The sequence below is a fragment of the Cetorhinus maximus genome, chromosome 22 (genome assembly GCF_964194155.1).
Source record: "Cetorhinus maximus chromosome 22, sCetMax3.hap1.1, whole genome shotgun sequence".
NCBI lineage: Eukaryota > Metazoa > Chordata > Chondrichthyes > Lamniformes > Cetorhinidae > Cetorhinus > Cetorhinus maximus.
In genome coordinates this window covers 61,805,704-61,825,354 of record NC_135900.1, presented here as the reverse complement: position 1 = coordinate 61,825,354, position 19,651 = coordinate 61,805,704, and the positions used below count along the sequence as shown (strand labels likewise).

The window sequence follows — 19,651 nt, the reverse complement described above, 5'->3', positions numbered from 1 at the left end:
CTTAAGACAGAGGTGGAGGAGGAATTTCTTCTCTCAGAGGGTACTGAATCTGTGGGATTCTTTACCACAGAGGGCTGTAGAGGCTGGGTCGTTAAGTATATTCAAGGCTGAGGTAGACAGATTTTAAATCAGTAAGGGAATCAAGGGTTATGGGGAAAAAGCAGGAAAGTGGAGTTAAGAATTATCAGATCAGCCATGGTCTCATTGAACAGAGCAGACTCGATGGGCCAAATGAACTGCTTCTGCTTCAACATCTTATGGTCTAACCCTGAGGTATGCTGATTAAATTGCTGGATGTTAATCGAGCTCCTTCACACTGGGAGCTCAGGGACTCCCTGGGTTAACAGGTAACTGATGTTGTAATAATGGGACATGCTTTCAGATGTAAGATCTGTGGATAATGCCAAGGAAAACCATTTGCTGTGGGTGAAAATGCACCGAGTTTTTTTTATTACCTGCAACATGCTAAAATTTACCTTCCTGACTCTTGGCTGACAGAGTGCAATAGTGAAAGAAAATGCAGTTATACCTTTTTGTTGTGATCTGGGGAATAATTAGGTGACGGGTTCACCCAGGACTCCTCAAAGTCTCACCACTATCAACAAGGCTGAAGTTTGGAAAGTAAGTAATGGAACTTTTATGCCTTGCCTGGATGGGTGCAGCCACAACAACGCTCAAGAAGCCCAACACTATCCAGGGCAAAGCAGTTTCCTGTATGAGCACCCTCCACCCAGTATCCAACCCTCCATCATGAATGCACTGTGACTGCAGTTCGCAATCTAGAGCATGCATTGCGGCAGCTCATCAAGTGACAGCAAATTCAAACAGATCTCTCAGAAAAAAATTATTCACTCATTTGACTGTTTCAAATAAAATCAATCAAGGTAGCCAAACTAAAGATGCTAGAGGAACTGAAAGGTCAGTGAATTGAATTTGGAATGACAGGCTCCATGGACTCTTGAACTTGTTCCTACTTCCTGCCCTTCAAACTGATCATCCTTCACTTGAAGCTCATTTGTATACCCTGGTGTCATGTCCATGAGAAATGAAAGAGATCATAAACTGTTTAAAATCAAACTTTACTTTCTGCATATTTAAAAATGGACTTTGCTGAACCAAAAACATGACTGCTACAGGTCACATGATTTGCAACTGGCTACAGTTCTGGAAACTTCCAACAATAATTACAGGACAAAGCTCAACACTCATCCTTGTGGAATCTCACACCCATGGGAGCAGCAGAAAGTCTGGACTGAAACAAAGAGAGAGCCATCAAAACTCATCATACCTGCAGGGGTGCTAATAGCCATCATATATTTCCTAAGGTAAACAATGGATTTTGACCAGAGACATCAAAACCGATTAAACCTGAAAAAAAAACTCAACAATCGGCAACACCACATGACCTAAATTCCATCACCTGGACTCCCAGTCTGCTGTTAAACATCCAGCCTGTCAACACCAAAGCCGGACTCCAGGCTGACAACAAAGCCTGGCTTAAGACTAACCCTCCTCGAAGCCTGGTTCTCTGGAAGATTCCTGCCATTGCCTGGAGCACGGACCAAGTCTCTGCATACCAACCTCATGTTGCTGCGTCATCACCAACTTTGAAGGAATTCCGTAATTCCTCCTTTCAGCTAGCTAAACCCACCTTAACTACTTTGTGAAGGAACCCTCGCTGGACTCTGACATTCACGTGAATAAATATCCATTTTTTTTTAAAGTTATTCCTGGATGTAAAACTCTTCTTTCCCATCTCCTCCTTGTGCGTTTCTGTGTATGTAGTTGTGACAACCATCCCCTGGGTTTGAATGTATGAATAAGCAGTACTTCTGATTTAACTCCAAAGAGAATTTGCTGTGAGTCACTTTAAAATTGACTTCACCAAACAGAGGGTTTGGGGAAATACGCTACAGCCTTAATAAGAAATTAAAACAACTCTGTTTACAGCCAGACAGCAAGAAAAATTAAGGCGGTCAGTTTGCCCTCTCCCCTGTCTGGAACACTAGCAAGTGCTGCACAGTTCACACAGTGAAACAATCCCCAAAACAAAAATAATTGGCAGAATTTTCACAATGTTAAACTGATTCTACTTTTAATGACTGGGACTCAAAACAGCAACATGGGGTGATTCCAGGAACTTATTTCAAGCTGACATTGCTGGGTGTCTCAATAAATTGTCACATTTAAACTTTTAATAGGTTAGATATGAGTTGGTCTGGAGAAGACCATGTGATCCACCGGGTAAATATCAATTAAGTTACAAACCAGTGCAGGTAGTTGATGGAGTAGCTCCAGTGGTCTTCGATGTGCCAGCAGAAGGAGGAGAAGCACATTCCCACGTATAGCCAAGGAATCTTCATCCCAGAGATGTCTGCGTTGATGTGAGTCAATACGGACTGTTCCAGGACAGGCATGTTGTTCAAGTTCCAACCAGAACTGGCGTATTCCTGAGAAATTATGCAGAAGGAAATCAGAGAGTGAAACATGGAGCAGAAAGCAAGAAGGTGGGTCAGAGTAGGGCAGGGGTGAGAGTAAGGCAGAGTAGACGTGCAGGCAGAAGGCAGGGGCACAGGGTAGACGGGTAGTGACATTTGAGCGATGGCAATGAAATGGGTAAAATGAATAGGGTTCCTGCAGGATTCACTCCCTAAAAACTTGCTGTGAACCAACCTGTAGAACTGGGTCCTTTTAGATCATCTGGTCCAGCTTTAGTTCTCCTGAAAAACTACCTGTATACTGTTGAAATCTGCCTGCTCAAGTTGGGAATAAAAGGCATACTACTGCCACATCCAGATTTTTAAGGGCACATGTAATATCTACAGTTCAGACACAAATGGGTAGAATTTTTGCAGCTGTTTGGAGGCAACTTTTGTGGGGTTCAGTTGGATGGGTTGTGGTACTGCAAGGATAACTTCATTAAAGAACGCCAGGCCAGCTCCCCGCTGTGATCCCGCACGCTCCCACTTTTCCCAGCAAAGGGTGTGCAGCAGTGATGTGAACCAATCCGGCAGCAGAGAGGATGCAATCAAGATAATTAAGCAGACACTTAACAGTGATTATTGCAGCAACATAACAATTTTGCCAACAGTGCACAGGTTGCCGTCTGCCAGTGTGTGGAATTTCTTGAGCTGGATGTCTCCGATCATCATGGGCCTAATGAGGTTTCAGCCTGATACCTACACTGGTGTTTCCCTGCCGCTCCTTTCTCTCTTGGGCATCAGCAGCACTCACACTGGTCACAAAGTGAGGACTGCTGGCCTCCCTGTCTGCACATCCAACCTCCAGAACCCATCCAGCAAATTGGAGACAATCTAACTGGCTGTTTCGGTAAAATTCAACTGGAAGATGTGCTGCCACCTCCAGTAGGCTCATGACCTGGAAATAACCCCAGCATCAGCTTCCTGATGCTCATGGCAAAATTCAGTACGATATGCCAAAGTGACTGCAGTGAGAACATCAGTCATGTCATTTACAAACAGTATTAAAAGGACAAACTTTGGAAACAAAGATACTTTCAGACAGCCAAAGTTATCACATTACCCCTTTGATTAACACCCATGCGCTTTTGAGGGGAGGTGAGCTGGAGAAACAGAAAGTGCACAACAATAAACCCTTACCTCCTCTTCAGGCAGCAGCCTTCTTTTGGTCTCTTTGACTGGGAATCCACTGCCAAATTCCTTTGAGGTAATGTCAGCACCATACTCCACAATAACATCCTCCTCAATGCTACTTACAAGTCGCCAAAACTCCTTCTCGACTAACTCAGTTGGGACCATCTGCCAGAGAGTGAGAGATAGCCAGCCTTTAATGACAGCCCAAACGTGTTACAGTAACAGGCTCTGGGGGCAGGGGTGAGTAATGACAAGGACAATCTACAAAGGGGGAGTGGGCGGAGGCTTGTGGTGGGTGTGATGAATGCAGTGTACATGGAGGAATTGGGAGTGATAGGAATAGTGAACATGGGGGGTGCTGGAGTGGCGGGTACATTTCCCAAAAGTCATTCAATAAGATGCCACATAAAAGTTTACTACACAAGAGCTCATGGTGTTGGGGGTAATATATTCACATGGATAGAGTATTTGTTAATAGGAACAAAGAATCAGAGTAAATACGTCATTTTAGAATGGCAAACTGTAACTAGTGGGGTGCTGGGGTCAGTCTTTGTCCTCATCTAGAAAAGCTGCAAGAACCCAGAAACTGTCAGAAAATTGCAAGAGCTGAGGCCGCTCCCTTGCTACATTCTGGGTCTCCATACCTGCCTCACTCACAGTCGCACCCATCTGTCCCTGACCACAGAGCAAATCTGAAGTGCCTAGCCTAAGGAATGTGACTGCCTCCTGGAACAAAGTCCTTATAACTTGTCCCTTCCCGAGTGCATCGCAGTGTCTGAAGTTGGGATTCCAGCTTATCTGAGCCAGACACCTGCAGTTAGCTGCTATGATCATGCAGCTGTCAACCATCTCCTATATACCACAGCTGCAACACATCACCTGCCCTGCATCCTTAATGTGATTTATTTAACTAATTATGGTTCAAGTTTAGAAATATCACTCAACTGTTATCTGCAGTTATATTAAATAGTTTAAGCATGTAATAATTGTTTAAATTATGAACTTAATGTAATACTTCTAACTTTCCAGTATCAGCTTAAACTATGCTGCTGTTTAGAAGAAATCTTAAAAACTCAGTGACCAATCTGCTCATATTTCAATGCCTTTGAACACTCATCAGCTACTAAAGGCTGAATAAAGTATTAAAAAAACACCTCCTTCCCGCTCTGCACCAAGTTCCCAAATGAGCACCAATCCCTCATCGCACTCAATCCTCACCATCTACACTGTGTGCTTCCACTCTATGTTCATGCACAATCTGTCTGCTTTTACAGAGGGTTGGTGACTCTCACTCAAGTTGCAACAGTTAAGTCAACTTCTTGCTACAGAATTAACACCTATTCAGTAACCAGTTTCACTTCATTGATACATAACTGCCACTTGCCAGGCAGTTTCTGTTAACCTAGTCTTTTTAACCAGCTTAAGAGTTTTAAAGTTCTAAATTAGAATATGATTGTTAACCAAAATTGATTGTTAAACAAAATTATCACTTGAGACAAACTAACCAGAGATAGCACACCCGCACCAAATTCCAAGTTAGCATCTGTTCCTTGTCACACTCTTACGTTTACACTCTTATATTTGCATTCTTATGTTCTTACCTTTGTAAGGGGGAGCAGGACATTGATAAGGGGGAGTGGGGAGGGGTGACGAGAGGGACCTGGGTGTATATGTGCATAAGCCATTGGAGGTGGCAGGACAGGTGGAGGGAGCAGTAAATAGAGCATACAGTATCCTGGGCTTTATCAATAGGAGCATAGAGTACAAGAGCAAGGTTATGCTGAACTTGAATAAAACATTAGTTAGAGCTCAGCTGGAGTATTGTGTACAGTTCTGGATGCTACACTTTAGGAAAGATGTGAAGGCACTGGGGAGAGTGCAAAAGAGGTTTACAGATATGGTACCAGGGATGAAAAACTTCAGTTATGAAGATAGATGGGAGAAGTTAGGACTATTCCCCTTGGAGAATAGGGCGAAACTGTTCCTGTTCATAAAAGTATCGAGAATGAGAAGGCAAAGATTTAAAGTGATTTGCAAAAGAAGAAAATGCGATTGAGAAAAAACTTTTTCATTCAGTGAGTGGTTCAGATCTGGAATACACTGCCTGCAAGTGTGGTGGAGGCAGGTTCAACTGAGGCATTGAAGAAGTATAGATGATTATTTGAATAGAAAAATTGTGCAATAAGTGGAATAGGCAGGAGAATGGTACTGAGTCATAATGCTCATTTGGAGAGCCAGTTCAGACATGATGGGCCAAATGGCCTCTTCTGCACCATAACAATTCTGTGACGGGCATAGCGTACATGGGGGTGGCAAGGAAATGTACAGTGTACATTAGGGGATGTTGGGAATTTTTAAATTTTATTCATTCACAGGATGTGGGCATCACTGGCTAGGCCAGCATTTACTGCCCTTCCCCAATTGCCCTTGAGAAGGTGGTGGTGAGCTGCCTTCTTGAACCACAGCAGTCCCTGTGGTGTAGGTAAACCCACAATGCTGTTAGGAAGGGAGTTCCAGGATTTTGACCCAATGGCAATGAAGGAACGGCGATATATTTCCATGTCAGAATGGTGTGTGGCCTGGAGGGGAACTTGCAGGTGATGGTGTTCCAATGCATCTGCTACCCTTGCCCTTCTAAGTGAAAGAAATCGCAGGTTTGGAAGCTGCTGCCGAAGGAGCCTTGATGAGTTGGTGCAATCTTGTAGATGGTAAACAGTGCTGTCACTGTGCATCGATGGTAGAGGGAATAAATGTTTAAGGTGATGGATGGGTGCCAATTAAGCAGGCGGCCTTATCCTGGATGGCATCGAGCTTCGAGTGTTGTTGGAGCTGCATTCATTCAGGCAAGTGGAGACTATTTCATCACTGGTTGCGCCATGTAGATGGTGGACAGGCTTTGGGGAATCAGGAGGGTGAGTTACTAGCCACAGGATTCCTAACCTCTGACCTGCTCTTGTAGCCACAGTATTTATATGTCTGGTTCAGTTCAGTTTCTGGTCAACAGTAACCCCAAGGATGTTGATAGTGAGCGATTCAGCAATGGTAATGCCATTGAATGTCAAATGTTAAATTCTCTCTTGTTGGAGATGGTCATTGCCTGGTACTTCTGTGGCATGAATGCTACTGCCATTTATCAGCTCAACCCAAAATTTGTCCAGGTCTTGCTGCAAACGGACACGGACTGCTTCAGTATCTGAGGAGTTGCGAATGGTGCTGAATATTGTGAAATCATCAGCGAACATCCCCATTTCTGATCTTTTGATGGAGGGAATGTCATTGATGAAGCAGCTGAAGATGGTTGGGCCTAGGACACTGCCCCGAAGAACTCCTGCAGTGATGTCCTGGGACTGAGATGATTAATCTCCAACAACCACAACCATCTTCCTTTGTGCTAGGTATTTCTCTAACCAGTGGAGAATTTTCCCCGATTCCAATTGGCTTCAGTTTTGCTAGACCTCCTCAATGCCACGCTAATCAAAATGATTCTACAGGCGCTGTAGTGACACAACAAAGTTACTTACATGTACTGGCATGTTGAAGTAATCCGATTTGAAGTTATCTGCCATCTCACCGAAGCTCTGGAGCGTGTACTCCCTGACTGCCTGCTCAAAGCCAAATGCCTCAGGAGGCTTGCTGCATGCCTGTGTGCAGAGGACAGAGAGGAAAAATAAGATTAAAATAAAGATTAGAAGACAATTCAAGCTCACTTCAAATACTTTCTCCCCCATGTCCACTGCAAAAGTCAATTTACATAGGCAAGTGTTTGCTTCCTATAAACTAGCAACTACCCGCCAATCAATTTAACCTCGGTGATGGGGAAGCTTTTAGAAATGTAAATCTGGGACAAAATTAACAGTCACTTGGACAAATGTGGCTTAATTAAGAAGGGCAGCATGGATTTGCTAAAGACAAATTGTGTTTAACTAACTGGTTGAGATTTTAGTAGGTAACAGAGGGGTTTGATAAAGATAATGCATTTGATGTTGTGTACGCAGACTTTCCAAAGGCGTTTGATAAAGTGCAACAAAATAGGCTTGTCAGCAAAGTTGTAGCCCATGGAATAAAAAAGACAGTGGAAGCATGGATATGAAGTTGATTGAGTGACAGGAAATTGAGTGATGGCAAATGGTTGTTTTCCAGACTGGAGGGAGGTATACAATGGAGGGTTTCCCAAGGCTTGGTATTTGGACTAATTTTTTTCTGATATGTAGTAATGGCCTAAACTTGGGTATACAGGGTGCAATTTCAAAATTTGCAGATGACAAAACTTGAAAGTATTGTGAACGGTCAGGAAGATAGTCATAGTCTTCAAGAGCATGTAGGCAGGCTGGTGGAATGGACCAACACGTGGCAACTGAAATTTAATGCAGAGAAGTGTGAAGTGATATATTTCATTTGGAGGAAGAAGGAGACACAATATTAAATAAAGGGGACATGTCTAATGGGGGTGCAAAAGCAGAGAGATGTAGGTGTACAGATTATTGAAGATGGCAGGGCAGTTTGAGAAATTTATGAGCACTAATAATAGATTAAGCTAAATTACAATACAGTACTTAATTTATAAAGGCCCAGATCTTCTGTGCTGCAAATGATCGGAGACAGAATGTAGCCCAGAAGATGCGTTATGGGTCCCCTTGGAAGTCCAGGGAACATTGAACTTCCAATGGGCAATTCCTCTGCTCCCTAGGGCCCTCCGGAAAATGTCTCCAACGCTGAGTTAGAGGCTGAGGCATCAGACGGAACTTACTTACCTGGATAGTTAGAAAAAAAAAGTCTAATGCCCGGGTAACTATACAACTTACAACCCTGACCTCCCCATGACCAGACCTTACCACCTGACTGCCCCCACCGACTCACCCCTGACCTGATTAGTCCTGACCTGACCCCTCCCCCGAACCCAACCTGACCAGTCCCCGATCTGACAACTCCTCCCGACCCATAAGACCATAAGACAAAGGAGCAGAAATTAGGCCATTCGGCCCATCAAGTCTGCTCCGCCATTCAATCATGGCTGATAAGTTTCTCAATCCCATTCTCCCGCCTTCTCCCCGTAACCTTTGATCCCTTTACCAATCAAGAACCTATCTATCTTGGTCTTAAATACACTAAATGACCTGGCCTCCACAGCCTTCTGTGGCAATGAATTCCATAGATTCACCACTCTCTGGCTAAAGAAGTTTCTCCTCATCTCTGTTCTAAAAGGTCTTCCCTTTACTCTGAGGCTGTGCCCTCCGGTCCTAGTCTCTCCTACTAATGGAAACATCTTCTCCACGTCCACTCTATCCAGGCCTTTCAGTATTCTGTAAGTTTCAATCAGATCCCCCCCTCATCCTTCTAAACTCCATCAAGTATAGACCCAGAGTCCTCAAACGTTCCTCATACATCAAGTCTTTCATTCCTGGGATCATTCTCTTGAACCTCCTCTGGATCCTCTCCAGGGCCAGGACATCCTTCCTGAGATACGGGGCCCAAAATTGCTCACAATATTCTAAATGTGGTCTGACCAGAGCCTTATAAAGCCTCAGCAGCACATCCCTGCTTTTATATTCTAGTCCTCTCGAAATAAATGCCAACATTACATTTGCCTTCCTAACTACCGACTCAACCTGCAAGTTAACCTTAAGAGAATCCTGGACTAGGACTCCCAAGTCCCTTTGCACTCCAGATTTCTGAATTCTCTCCCCATTTAGAAAATAGTCTATGCCTCTATTCTTCCTACCAAAGTGCATGACCTCACACTTCCCCACGTTGTATTCCATCTGCCACTTCTTTGCCCATTCTCCTAACCTGTCCAATTCCTTCTGCAGCCTCCCCGCCTCCTCAATACTACCTGTCCCTCCACCTATCTTTGTATCATCTGCAAACTTAGCCAGGATGCCCTCAGTTCCTTCATCTAGATCATTAACGTATAAAGTGAAAAGTTGTGGTCCTAACACTAACCCCTGCGGAACTCCACTAGTCACCGGCCGCCATCCTGAGAAGGACCCCCTTATCCCCACTCTCTGCCTCCTGCCAGACAGCCAATCTTCTATCCATGCTAGTACCTTGCCTCTAACACCATGGGCTCTTATCTTGCTGAGCAGCCTCCTGTGCGGCACCTTGTCAAAGGCCTTCTGGAAGTCCTAGTAGATAACATCCATTGGCTCTCCTTTGTCTAACCTACTCGTTACCTCCTCAAAGAATTCTAACAGATTTGTCAGGCATGACCTCCCCTTGATGAAACCATGCTGACTTTGCCCGATTTTACCATGCACTTCCAAGTATTTTGAAATCTCATCCTTAATAATGGACTCTAAAATCTTACCAACGACCGAGGTCAGGCTAATCAGCCTGTAATTTCCCGTCTTTTGCCTCGCTCCCTTCTTAAACAGTGGGGTTACATTAGCAATTTTCCAGTCCTCTGGGACCCTCCCTGACTCCAGTGATTCCTGAAAGATCACCACTAACGCCTCCACTATCTCTTCAGCTATCTCCTTCAGAACTCTGGGGTGTAATCCATCTGGTCCAGGTGATTTATCCACCTTCAGACCTTTCAGTTTTCCTAGCACCTTCTCCTTGGTAATGGCCACCATACTCACCTCTGCCCCCCGACTCTCTTGAACTTTGGGGATGTCACTCGTGTCTTCCACTGTGAAGACTGACGCAAAGTACCTATTCAGTTCCTCCACCATTTCTTTGTTCCCCACTACTACTTCTCCAGCATCATTTTCCAGCGGCCCAATGTCCACTTTTTCCTCTCTCTTACCTTTATATATCTAAAAAAACTCTTGCAATCTTCTTTTATATTACTGGCTAGTTTACCCTCATATTTAATCTTCTCCCTCCTTATTTCTTTTTTAGTTGTCCTCTGTTGGTCTTTGTAGGCTTCCCAATCCCCTGGTTTCCCACTGCTCTTCGCCGCATTGTATGCTTTCTCTTTAGCTTTTATGCTGTCCCTGACTTCCCTTGTCAGCCATGGTTGCCTCATCCTCCCTTTAGTATGCTTCTTCTTCCTAGGGATGAATTTTTGCTGTGTCTCCCAAATTACTCCCAGAAACTCCTGCCATTGCTGTTCCACTGTCTTTCCTGCTAGGCTCATCTCCCAGTCAATTCTGGCCAGCTCCTCCCTCATGCCTCTGTAGTTGCCTTTATTCAACTGTAATACCGTTACATCTGATTCCAGCTTTTTCCTCTCAAATTGCAGGGTAAATTCTATTATGGTCACTTCCTCCTAAGGGTTCCTTCACCTTAAGCTCCCTTATCAAATCTGCCTCATTAACATCACTAAATCTAGAATTGCCTGTTCCCTAGTGGGCTCCACCACAAGCTGCTCCAAAAAGCCATCTTGTAGACATTCCACAAATTCCTTTTCTTGGGATCCACTACCAACCTGATTTTCCCTGTCTACCTGCATATTGGAATCCCCCATGATCACTGTAACCTTGCCTTTCTTACACACCTTTTCTATCTCCAGGTGTATCTTGTGCCCCGCATCCTGACTACTGTTTGGAGGCCGGTACATAACTCCCATTATGGTTTTTTTACCTTTGCGGTTCCTCAACTCTACCCACACAGATTCTACATCATCTGACCCTACATCATTTTTTGCTATTGATTTAATTTCATTTCTAACTAACAAAGCAACCCCACCCCCTCTGCCAACTTGCCTATCTTTTCAATAGGATGTATATCCTTGGATATTTAGCTCCCAGTCCTGATCCCCTTGCAGCCATGACTCCGTAATGCCCACCACATCATACCTGCCAATTTCAATCTGCGCCACAAGCTCATTTACCTTATTTTGTATACCGCGTGCATTCAGATACAACACCTTCAGTCCTGTATTTCCCGTCCCCTTTCTCATTGTCATCCCTTTATCTGATGTGCTTGAAGTTAGATTCCTAGCCCTTTCCAAACACTCTGTCCAGTTTGTGTTCTGGAGACTTTAATAGCCTCTCCTGGGCTCTCCTTTCTTTTCAGTTTTTTCATAATTTTCCATGAAGTTGAATCCACCCCTCAACACGCTAACCTGCTGCTTTGTTTCCCATTAGTCATACTTTTTGGAGCTTTACCCTTCCCTCCCCCACCACTTTCTAGTTTACAGTCCTGTTGACCACCCTATTTACCCTTTTCGCTAGTACGTTAGTCACAGATCGGTTCAGGTGGAGACCGTCCCAACGGTACAGATCCCTCCTGTTCCAATACTGATGCCAGTGCCCCACAAAATAGAACCCCTCTTTCCCGCACCACTCCTTTAGCCACGTGTTTACTTCCTTTATTCTCGCGTCCCTATGCCAATTTGCACGTGGCTCGGGTAGTAATCCGGAGATTATAACCCTTGAGGACCTGTTCTTTAATTTAGTTCCTAGTTCTTGATAATCCCCTAACAGGTCCTCTTTCCTAGTCTTACCTATGTTATTTGTCCCGACATGGACCACAACAACTGGGTCCTCCCCCTCCCTCTCCAATATCCTTTCAAGCCGGTCAGAGATGTCCCTCACCCTGGCACCAGGCAGGCAACATACCATGCGGGACTCTCGATCCTGCTTACAAAGGAAGCTATCAATTCCCCTAATTATAGAGTCCCCTACAACTATCACTTGTCTTTTTGCTCCCCCCTCTTGAATGGCCTCCTGTGCCATGGTGCCATGGTCAGCTGGCTCATCCTCCCTACAGCCCTCTTCCTCATCCACACAGGGAGCAAGTACCTCGTACCTGTTGGACAAGGTCAAGAGCTGACCCTAACCTGACCACCCCCTTACCCATTTACCCACTCACCCACCTGGACCCTACCCACCAACTCATCTTACTGCCCTACCCCTCACCCATCCTACCACCTTATCCACTTACCTTCTCTCTGTAGCTTTTCAAAAGGATATTTAAACTCTTGAATTATCAGAATACAGCAACTAGTGCCATAAAAAGGGGCAGTAGCTGCTGCGTGGATTCTCTACTGCTCTCTAAAAGGTTTGCTGCACTGAGTTGGTTCTGCAGGATCTTCCATCGAAAGATCGCTCAGAAATATTGGAGGAAGGGAAATGTGTATTTTTTTGGTTATCTGATTAGGGTCAGAAATAAGGTTCCCGATCCTGATCGGAAGATCTGGACCAAGATCTCTTTCAAAATAATTCTTATAGTTCTTTTCTTTGATAACTTTGGTAAGTTGGAACCACAATTCCATGATGGAAACTGATTTAACAAGAAATGAACTGCACAGAATCCATCATCATTGTTTATTTGTACAAGAAGATGGAACTAAACCAGTTATTAGTTTATACGCTCCCTTCCTTTATGATATCAAACCAAGAGATAAAAAGTACATTTACAATTACAATTTCAAAAGGCATCAAAACTCCTGAAAATTCTCACAGCCAATGCACACGCCTCCAAGACAAAGCACATCTTCACTAATCTAGTGGCCAAACTGGATAATTGCAAAGGCTGAAAATGTAGACAGATGACAGACTAGTGAGTAATGCTTTGATTATCTCCAGAGGTGCCTCTGACACCACTAGGCTCCACTACTCCAATGCTCTTTTGGCTGCTCTCCCACCCTCCTCACTGTGTAAATAAACTTCGATCAACCAAGAGCTCTGCTAATCGTATCCAGCATTTTGTTTTTAGTTCAGATTTCCAGCATCTGTAGTATTTTGTTTTTGTACTTTGATTATCTGTTTAAAATGTTCACGGTTGTGTTCGATATTCTATCTACCCTCGAGCTCAGCCTCCAGCCTGATATCACAACCTCTGCCTTCGTGACATCACCTGCCTGTCCTTCTGCTGCGGAAAGCCTCATCCAGGCCACCAAAACATTCAGGTTTAACTATTCCAATGCTTTACTAGTTGGCCTCTGATCCTCCTCGCTATGTAAACTTCAGTTCATCCAAAGCTCTGCTGCTCCTATCCTTACTTATGAGTACCTATGAGTACTTATGCTACCTCCTGCAAGCATACTCTGTCTCAAACATGAAAGCACCTGGCCCACCAATAGCAGCACAGATCAGCACTGCCTCACGTGTCAAAGCATGCCTCACACTGTCCTATGCCCTATTCAAAAACATCATTACACAGAATTTGATCAAATTTAAAAAGCTCCCTTTCACTTGATTTTCTTCATCTCACCCTAATAACATGTAGAATCAAAGAATGAGAAAGAGTAAAACTGATGTGAGGGAAAAGATTTTTCACTCAGAGGGTGGTTGGAGTCTGGAATGAACTTCCAGACGGTGGAGGCAGGTACGATCGAGGTATTCAAAAGGGAATTGGATTGCTACCTGAAAAGAAAGAATGTGCCAGGTTACGAGGATAAGGCATGGGAGTGGGACTAGGTAGAATGCTCTTTCAGCGAGCCAGTGCATATTTGATGGGCTGAATGGCCTCTTTCACCACTGTAAAGATTCTGTGATACTGTGAGGAGGTAATTCAGCCCACTGCACCTGTGCCAACTCTTTGAAACAACTATCCCATTCAACCAACTTCCCTGCCCATTCCTCCACAGCCTCTCAATTTTTCACCTTCAAGTATTTTTCTGATTTGTTTTTCAAAGGTACAGTTCAAGCTGCATCCACCTCCCTTTCAAGCAGTGCTTTCCAAATCCTAATAACTCGCCTCATAAAAAAAAAATCTCTGCAGTTCCATTCTAGGTTCCATGGTTTGTATTCCCTTGAGTTTAAAAGGTGAAGGGATGATCTAAATCAAGATCTTTAATGCTAAAAAAAGATTCAAAAGGTAGACAGAAAATCCATTTCTGAGGAGGGCGGGGGAATCCAGAACAAGAGGTTGTCAAGCTAGACCATTCAAGAATGAAAACAGGAAACCTTTGTTTCCACACAAAGGGTAGTGGATATCTGGAGCTTTCTCTCCCAAAAAGTTGAGCAAGATGGGTCAATTGATACTTTAATTGACAGATTTTTTTTTTTCAGTAGGTGTATCAAGGGATAGGGATCAAACTGGGTAAATGATGTTGAGATGCAGATCAGCTGTGATCTAACTGAATTGTGAACAGGCTCGAGGGGCTGCATGGCCTACTCCTGTTTCTATGTGCACAGGTACATATGATCTCAGAGGAATGGACAACACCTCTACAAAAGGACACTTATCGACATCCCAGAAGTCTAGCATTATTTCATGCCAATTCTGCCACAGCTGCAACATACATACAACAAGATAATGTTTCGTCATTTCCCTCTCTCTTACACACATGTACAGACTGTTTTTAAAAAAGCAGTGGCCAGGAAAATAGAAAAACACAAGAGAAGGAGCAGGAGTAGACCATAGTCTGAGCTTGGGCTTCAACTTTACTTTTATTCCCACTCCCTGGATTCCTTGAGATACCAAAAAATTGTCTATCCCAGCCTTAAATATATTCAACGGTGGAGCATCCACAACCTCCCGGGGTAGAGAATTCCAAACATTCGCAACCATTTGAGAACCTAAGAACTAGGAGCAGGAGTAGGCAATTCAGCCCCTCGATCCTGCTCCGCCATTCAATACTGGCTGATCTCATTTTGGCCTCAACTCCAATTTCCCACCCTCTCCCCATAACCTTTCAACCCATTACTAATTAAAAATCTGTTTATCTCCTCATTAAATTTATTCAGCGTCCCGGCATCCACTTCACTCTGAGGCAGTGAATTCCACAGATTCACGACCCTTTGAGAAAAGTAATTCCTCCTCATCTCTGATTTAAATCTACCGCCCCTTAGCCTAAAACTATGGCCTCTCATTCTAGAATGCCCCACAAGGGGAAACATCCGCTCCACATCTACTTTATGTATCCCCTTTAGTATCTTATACACCTCAATTAGATCTCCTCTCATCCTTCTGAACTCTAGCAAGTATAGGCCTAAACTGCTAAATCTCTCCTCATTAGACAAGCCCTGCATCTCTAGAATCAATCTAGTGAACCTCCTCTGAACTGCCTCCAATGCAACTACATCCTTCCTCAAGTAAGGGGACCAAAACTGTGCACAGTACTCCAGGTGCGGTCTCACCAATGCCTTGTACAGTTGCAACAATACTTGCCTATTTTTATACTCTATTCCTTTAGCAATAAATGCCAAAATTCCATTTGCTTTCCTTATCACCTGCTGTACCTGCATACTAGCTTTCTGCGATTCATGCACGAGGACACCCAGATCCCTCTGCACTGAAGCATTCTGAAGTTTTTCTCCATTTAAATAATAAGTCGCCTTTTTATTCTTCCGACCAAAATGGATGACCTCACAATTATCCACGTTAAACTCCATCTTCCAAATTTTGGCCCATTCGCCTAACCTGTCCATATCCATTTGTAAATTTCTTATTTCTTCATTGCAAAAAATTTCTCCACAGCTCAGTCCTAATTGATGGGACCCTTATCCTGAGACTGTGCTCCCGTGTTTTAGATACCCCAGCCAAGGAAAACAATCTGTGTCTACCCAGTCAAGGCTCTTCAGAATCTTGGACATTTCGATTAGATCACCTCGCATTCTTCTAAACTCCAGAGTATATAGGCCTTATTTACTCAATTTACTACAACTCCCTCATCCCAGGGACCAATCTAGTGATTCTTCGCTGTACTTCCTCAATGTAAGTATATCCTTCCTTAAATATGGAGATCAAAACTGCAAACAGTATTCCAGGGTGGTCTTAGCCAAGTCCTGTACAATTGCAACAAGACTTCTTTATTCTTGTACTCCAATCCTCTTGCAATAAAGGCCAACATGCCATTTGCCTTCCTAATTGCTTATTATACCTGCATTCTAACTTTGTGTTCCTTGTGCGAGCACAGAGTGAGAGTCAGTGAGTGGAGCTAGTGAATGGGAACAGCGTGTAAATGAGAGATAGTAAGAGGTACCAATGGACAGGAGTATATGAGAGAAACAGTGAGGGAGCCAATGGGTGGGAGCATATTGTATGGAGCCAGTGGGTATTCATTGCTCTTTCATTTTAATGAGCTGGACTTCGGTATAAAAAGGATAATTTCAACATTTGCAGATAACATGAAACTTGGATTAACAATGAACAGGGAGGAGGATAGTAACAGGCTTCTTGAGGTCACAGATGGATTGGTGAAATGTGCAGATGAATTTGGTAGATGAAATTCAATGCAGAGAAGGGAAATGAGGCAATAAACAAACTGGTACAATTTTAATAAAAACAAAATACGGCGGATGCTGGAAATCTGAAATAAAAACAGAAAATTCTGGAAAATCTCAGCAAGTCTGGCAGCAACTGTGAAGAGAGAAACAGAGTTAATGCTTCAAGTCCAATATGACTGAGTTCCGAAGAAGTGTCATACGGATTCAAAACGTTAACTCTGCTTCCCTCTCCACAGACACTGCCAGACCTGCTGAGTTTTTCCAGCACTTTGTTTCAGTACAATTTTAAAATGGATGTTGAAACAGAGAAACCTGGAAATGCACACAAATCTTTGAAGGTGGCTGGACAAGTTGAGAAGACTGTTAAAAATGCATACAGGAAACCTGGCTTTTATAAAACGAGGCAGAGTTCTGAAAATTAGAGTGCCCCGGTTGTGATTCCGATACTCACGCTGGTTCCAAATGAGGTGGGCAACACATAAAATTGGTGTACCACCTCATTTCCACGAGGTTGATTTGATCAAATTATTCAAGGTATTATGGGAAACAAATTGGGTAGACTGGGAGAAACTACTTCCGCTAGTTGGAGTCTAGGGCTAGGGGACACGGTCAAAAAGTTAGAGCCAGACTTTTCAGGATTGAAATTTAAGAAAGGTTTCTTCAGGCAAAGGGTAGCAGAAGTTTACATCTCTCTTCAGCAAACTGTAATTGATGCTAAATCATTGCTAATTTAAAAACTGATATTGATAGATTTTTGTCAGCCAAAGGTATTAAAGGGGTATCGGGCAAAATATCAGCCATGATCTGATTGAATAATAGAACAGGCTTGAGGGGCTAAATGGCCTACTCCTGTTCCTATGTTCCCATGACACTCAGTAACTGACATTTTAGCTTCTCTCTTGCAGAAGGTGGCCTACAAGTGGCAGGAAAGCCAAAAGGCTGGCAAAAGACCTGAAGGCCTGTATTCCCTCAGCACCATGGAGGAGATGGTCCATAGAATCATCGGGACCAATGTCACAGAGAAGGTAGCACTGTGAACTGAGGCCAGCAAAGATGCTGTTCAGTTGTTGCCTTAAGCAAATCCTTCGCTACTCACTCCTTACACCCTGAAAGGTGCTATGAACTGCAAACTGCAGATTGTGAGACTGTGGAGCTCCTGCTTTCCTCCCCACCACCCCATCCCAATTGCTTTTGTGTTTTCAGATAGTCAAGAACTAATGCTTGCTCAGTCTCCAAAGAGCAACCCCATAAGAGTGACGAGGAGATAGTCATTCAACCTTGCACTCGCAGCCGCCAGCTCAGATACTGCCACTGCATGAGCTTTAAAGGCAAGTGTGAATTGGGATCAGCACTCGGTAAGTCATTGGGCATAGGAAGGCTGCAACCCGCAGGGGGACAGGCAAACTTGTGTGTGAACTTCGCAGAGGGTGAGGTCACAGGTGATTTCTGCTACAGGGGACTCAGGTGAAGGGCCAGTTGGGGCGGACTTCAGCTGATGACATTGCACACCAAGACGAATGGTGCATTGGCAGGCCTGTCAGATAGCCTCCACTCACTAGCGAAAAGCATGGAGGAGTCCATATAGAACTGCCCACCGCCTCTCAAAGACAGCAGTGACTTAGGAATGGGAACTGGAGCATGTTTTCCTTGGCTGGAAATGTTAAAAAATGGCCTGGAGCCCATCTTTTCCACCTGTCAATGGTGGGCACTGCCAGACGGACTCATGATGGAGCTTCTGCTAACCACTGTCTCAGCGTCCACTGCAGACAGGCGGGGGCCTTCTAATGTCTTACTGCTACAATGGAAGCTCAGTCAAAGGTGAGCTGAGGACACTGCGACACATCAGGGAGGGGGAGAGTTACCTGGACACTGTTTCAGGAGACAGTCACACCCCTTAGATTAATTACATCAAATTTGGTCTGTAGTCAGAGAAAGGAGGGTGTGGCTGCGAGTGAGGCAGGTATGGGGATCCAGAATTTAGCTGTGGAGGAGCCTCAGCCAGTGCCCTTCTCCAATAGGTACGAGGTTCTTGCTCCCAGTGTGGACAAGGGGTACAGACTGCAGGAAGGATGAGCGAACTGACCACAGCACTGTAGTACAGAGCACCATTCAAGTTGAGGGAGAAAAGAGAAATGTAGCAGTAATAGGGGATAGCATAGTTAGGGGAATAGATACTGTTCCCTGCAGCAAAGGCAAAGTCCTGAAGGCTGTGTTGCCTGCCTGGTGCCAAGGTTAAGGGCATCTCTTCTGGGCTGGAGAGGAACTTGGAGATTGGAAGGGGAAGGACCAGTTGTTGTGGTCCACGTAGGTACCAACGACATAGGTAGGGCTAGGAAAGATGTTCTGCTGAGGGACTACGAGCAGCTCGGGGCTAAATTGAAAAGCAGAACTGCAAAGGTAATAATTTCCGGATCACTACCTGAGCCACATGCAAATTGGCATAGGGTAAATAAAATTAGAGGGGTAAACGCGTGGCTCAAAGATTGATGTAGGAGAAATGGGTTTCAATTCATGGGGTACTGGCACCAGTACTGTTCCGTTGGGACAGGCTTCATTTTAACCATGCTGGGACCAGTGCCCTGGCGAATCTTATAACTAGGGTTGTAGATAGGGCTTTAAACTAATGAGTTGAGGGAGGGGTTCAATCGAAGGGAAGTTTAGAAAATCAAAAATAAGCGAGAGAGCTGAGGAGTAGGGTAGTGAAGAGGTGAACGATAATCAAAGTGTGACAGGAAGGGGCAGAAAATATAAGCAGAAGGGAGCAGCAGAAATTAGAACCAGAATGAGTAATAATGGTAAAAAGTCAAAGCTTAAGGTCCTTAATCTGAATGTATGCAGCATTTGTAACAAGATAGATGAGTTGACGGCACAAATAGAAATAAATGGATATGGCTTGATAGCTATTACAGTGGCGTGGCTGCAGGGTGACTAAGACTGGGAACTCAATAATCAAGGGTATTCGACCTTCCAGAAAAA

The 19,651-nt window shown here is 44.1% G+C and overlaps 1 protein-coding gene across 3 annotated transcripts in view; it reads right to left on the bottom strand.

The window, feature by feature from the left end:
* The window catches only part of kdm5a (lysine demethylase 5A), a 191,501-nt gene that overhangs the window by 117,949 nt on the left and 53,901 nt on the right, over positions 1-19,651 (bottom strand). For all 3 annotated transcript variants that reach the window (XM_078568415.1, XM_078568413.1, XM_078568414.1), the window contains 3 exons: positions 7,136-7,255; positions 3,621-3,779; positions 2,269-2,450 (listed from right to left, as the gene is read on the bottom strand). In XM_078568415.1, coding sequence (XP_078424541.1) covers positions 2,269-2,450; positions 3,621-3,779; positions 7,136-7,180 — 386 coding nt within the window. In that variant the 5' untranslated portion in view covers positions 7,181-7,255. The remainder of the gene's footprint in view (positions 1-2,268; positions 2,451-3,620; positions 3,780-7,135; positions 7,256-19,651) is intronic.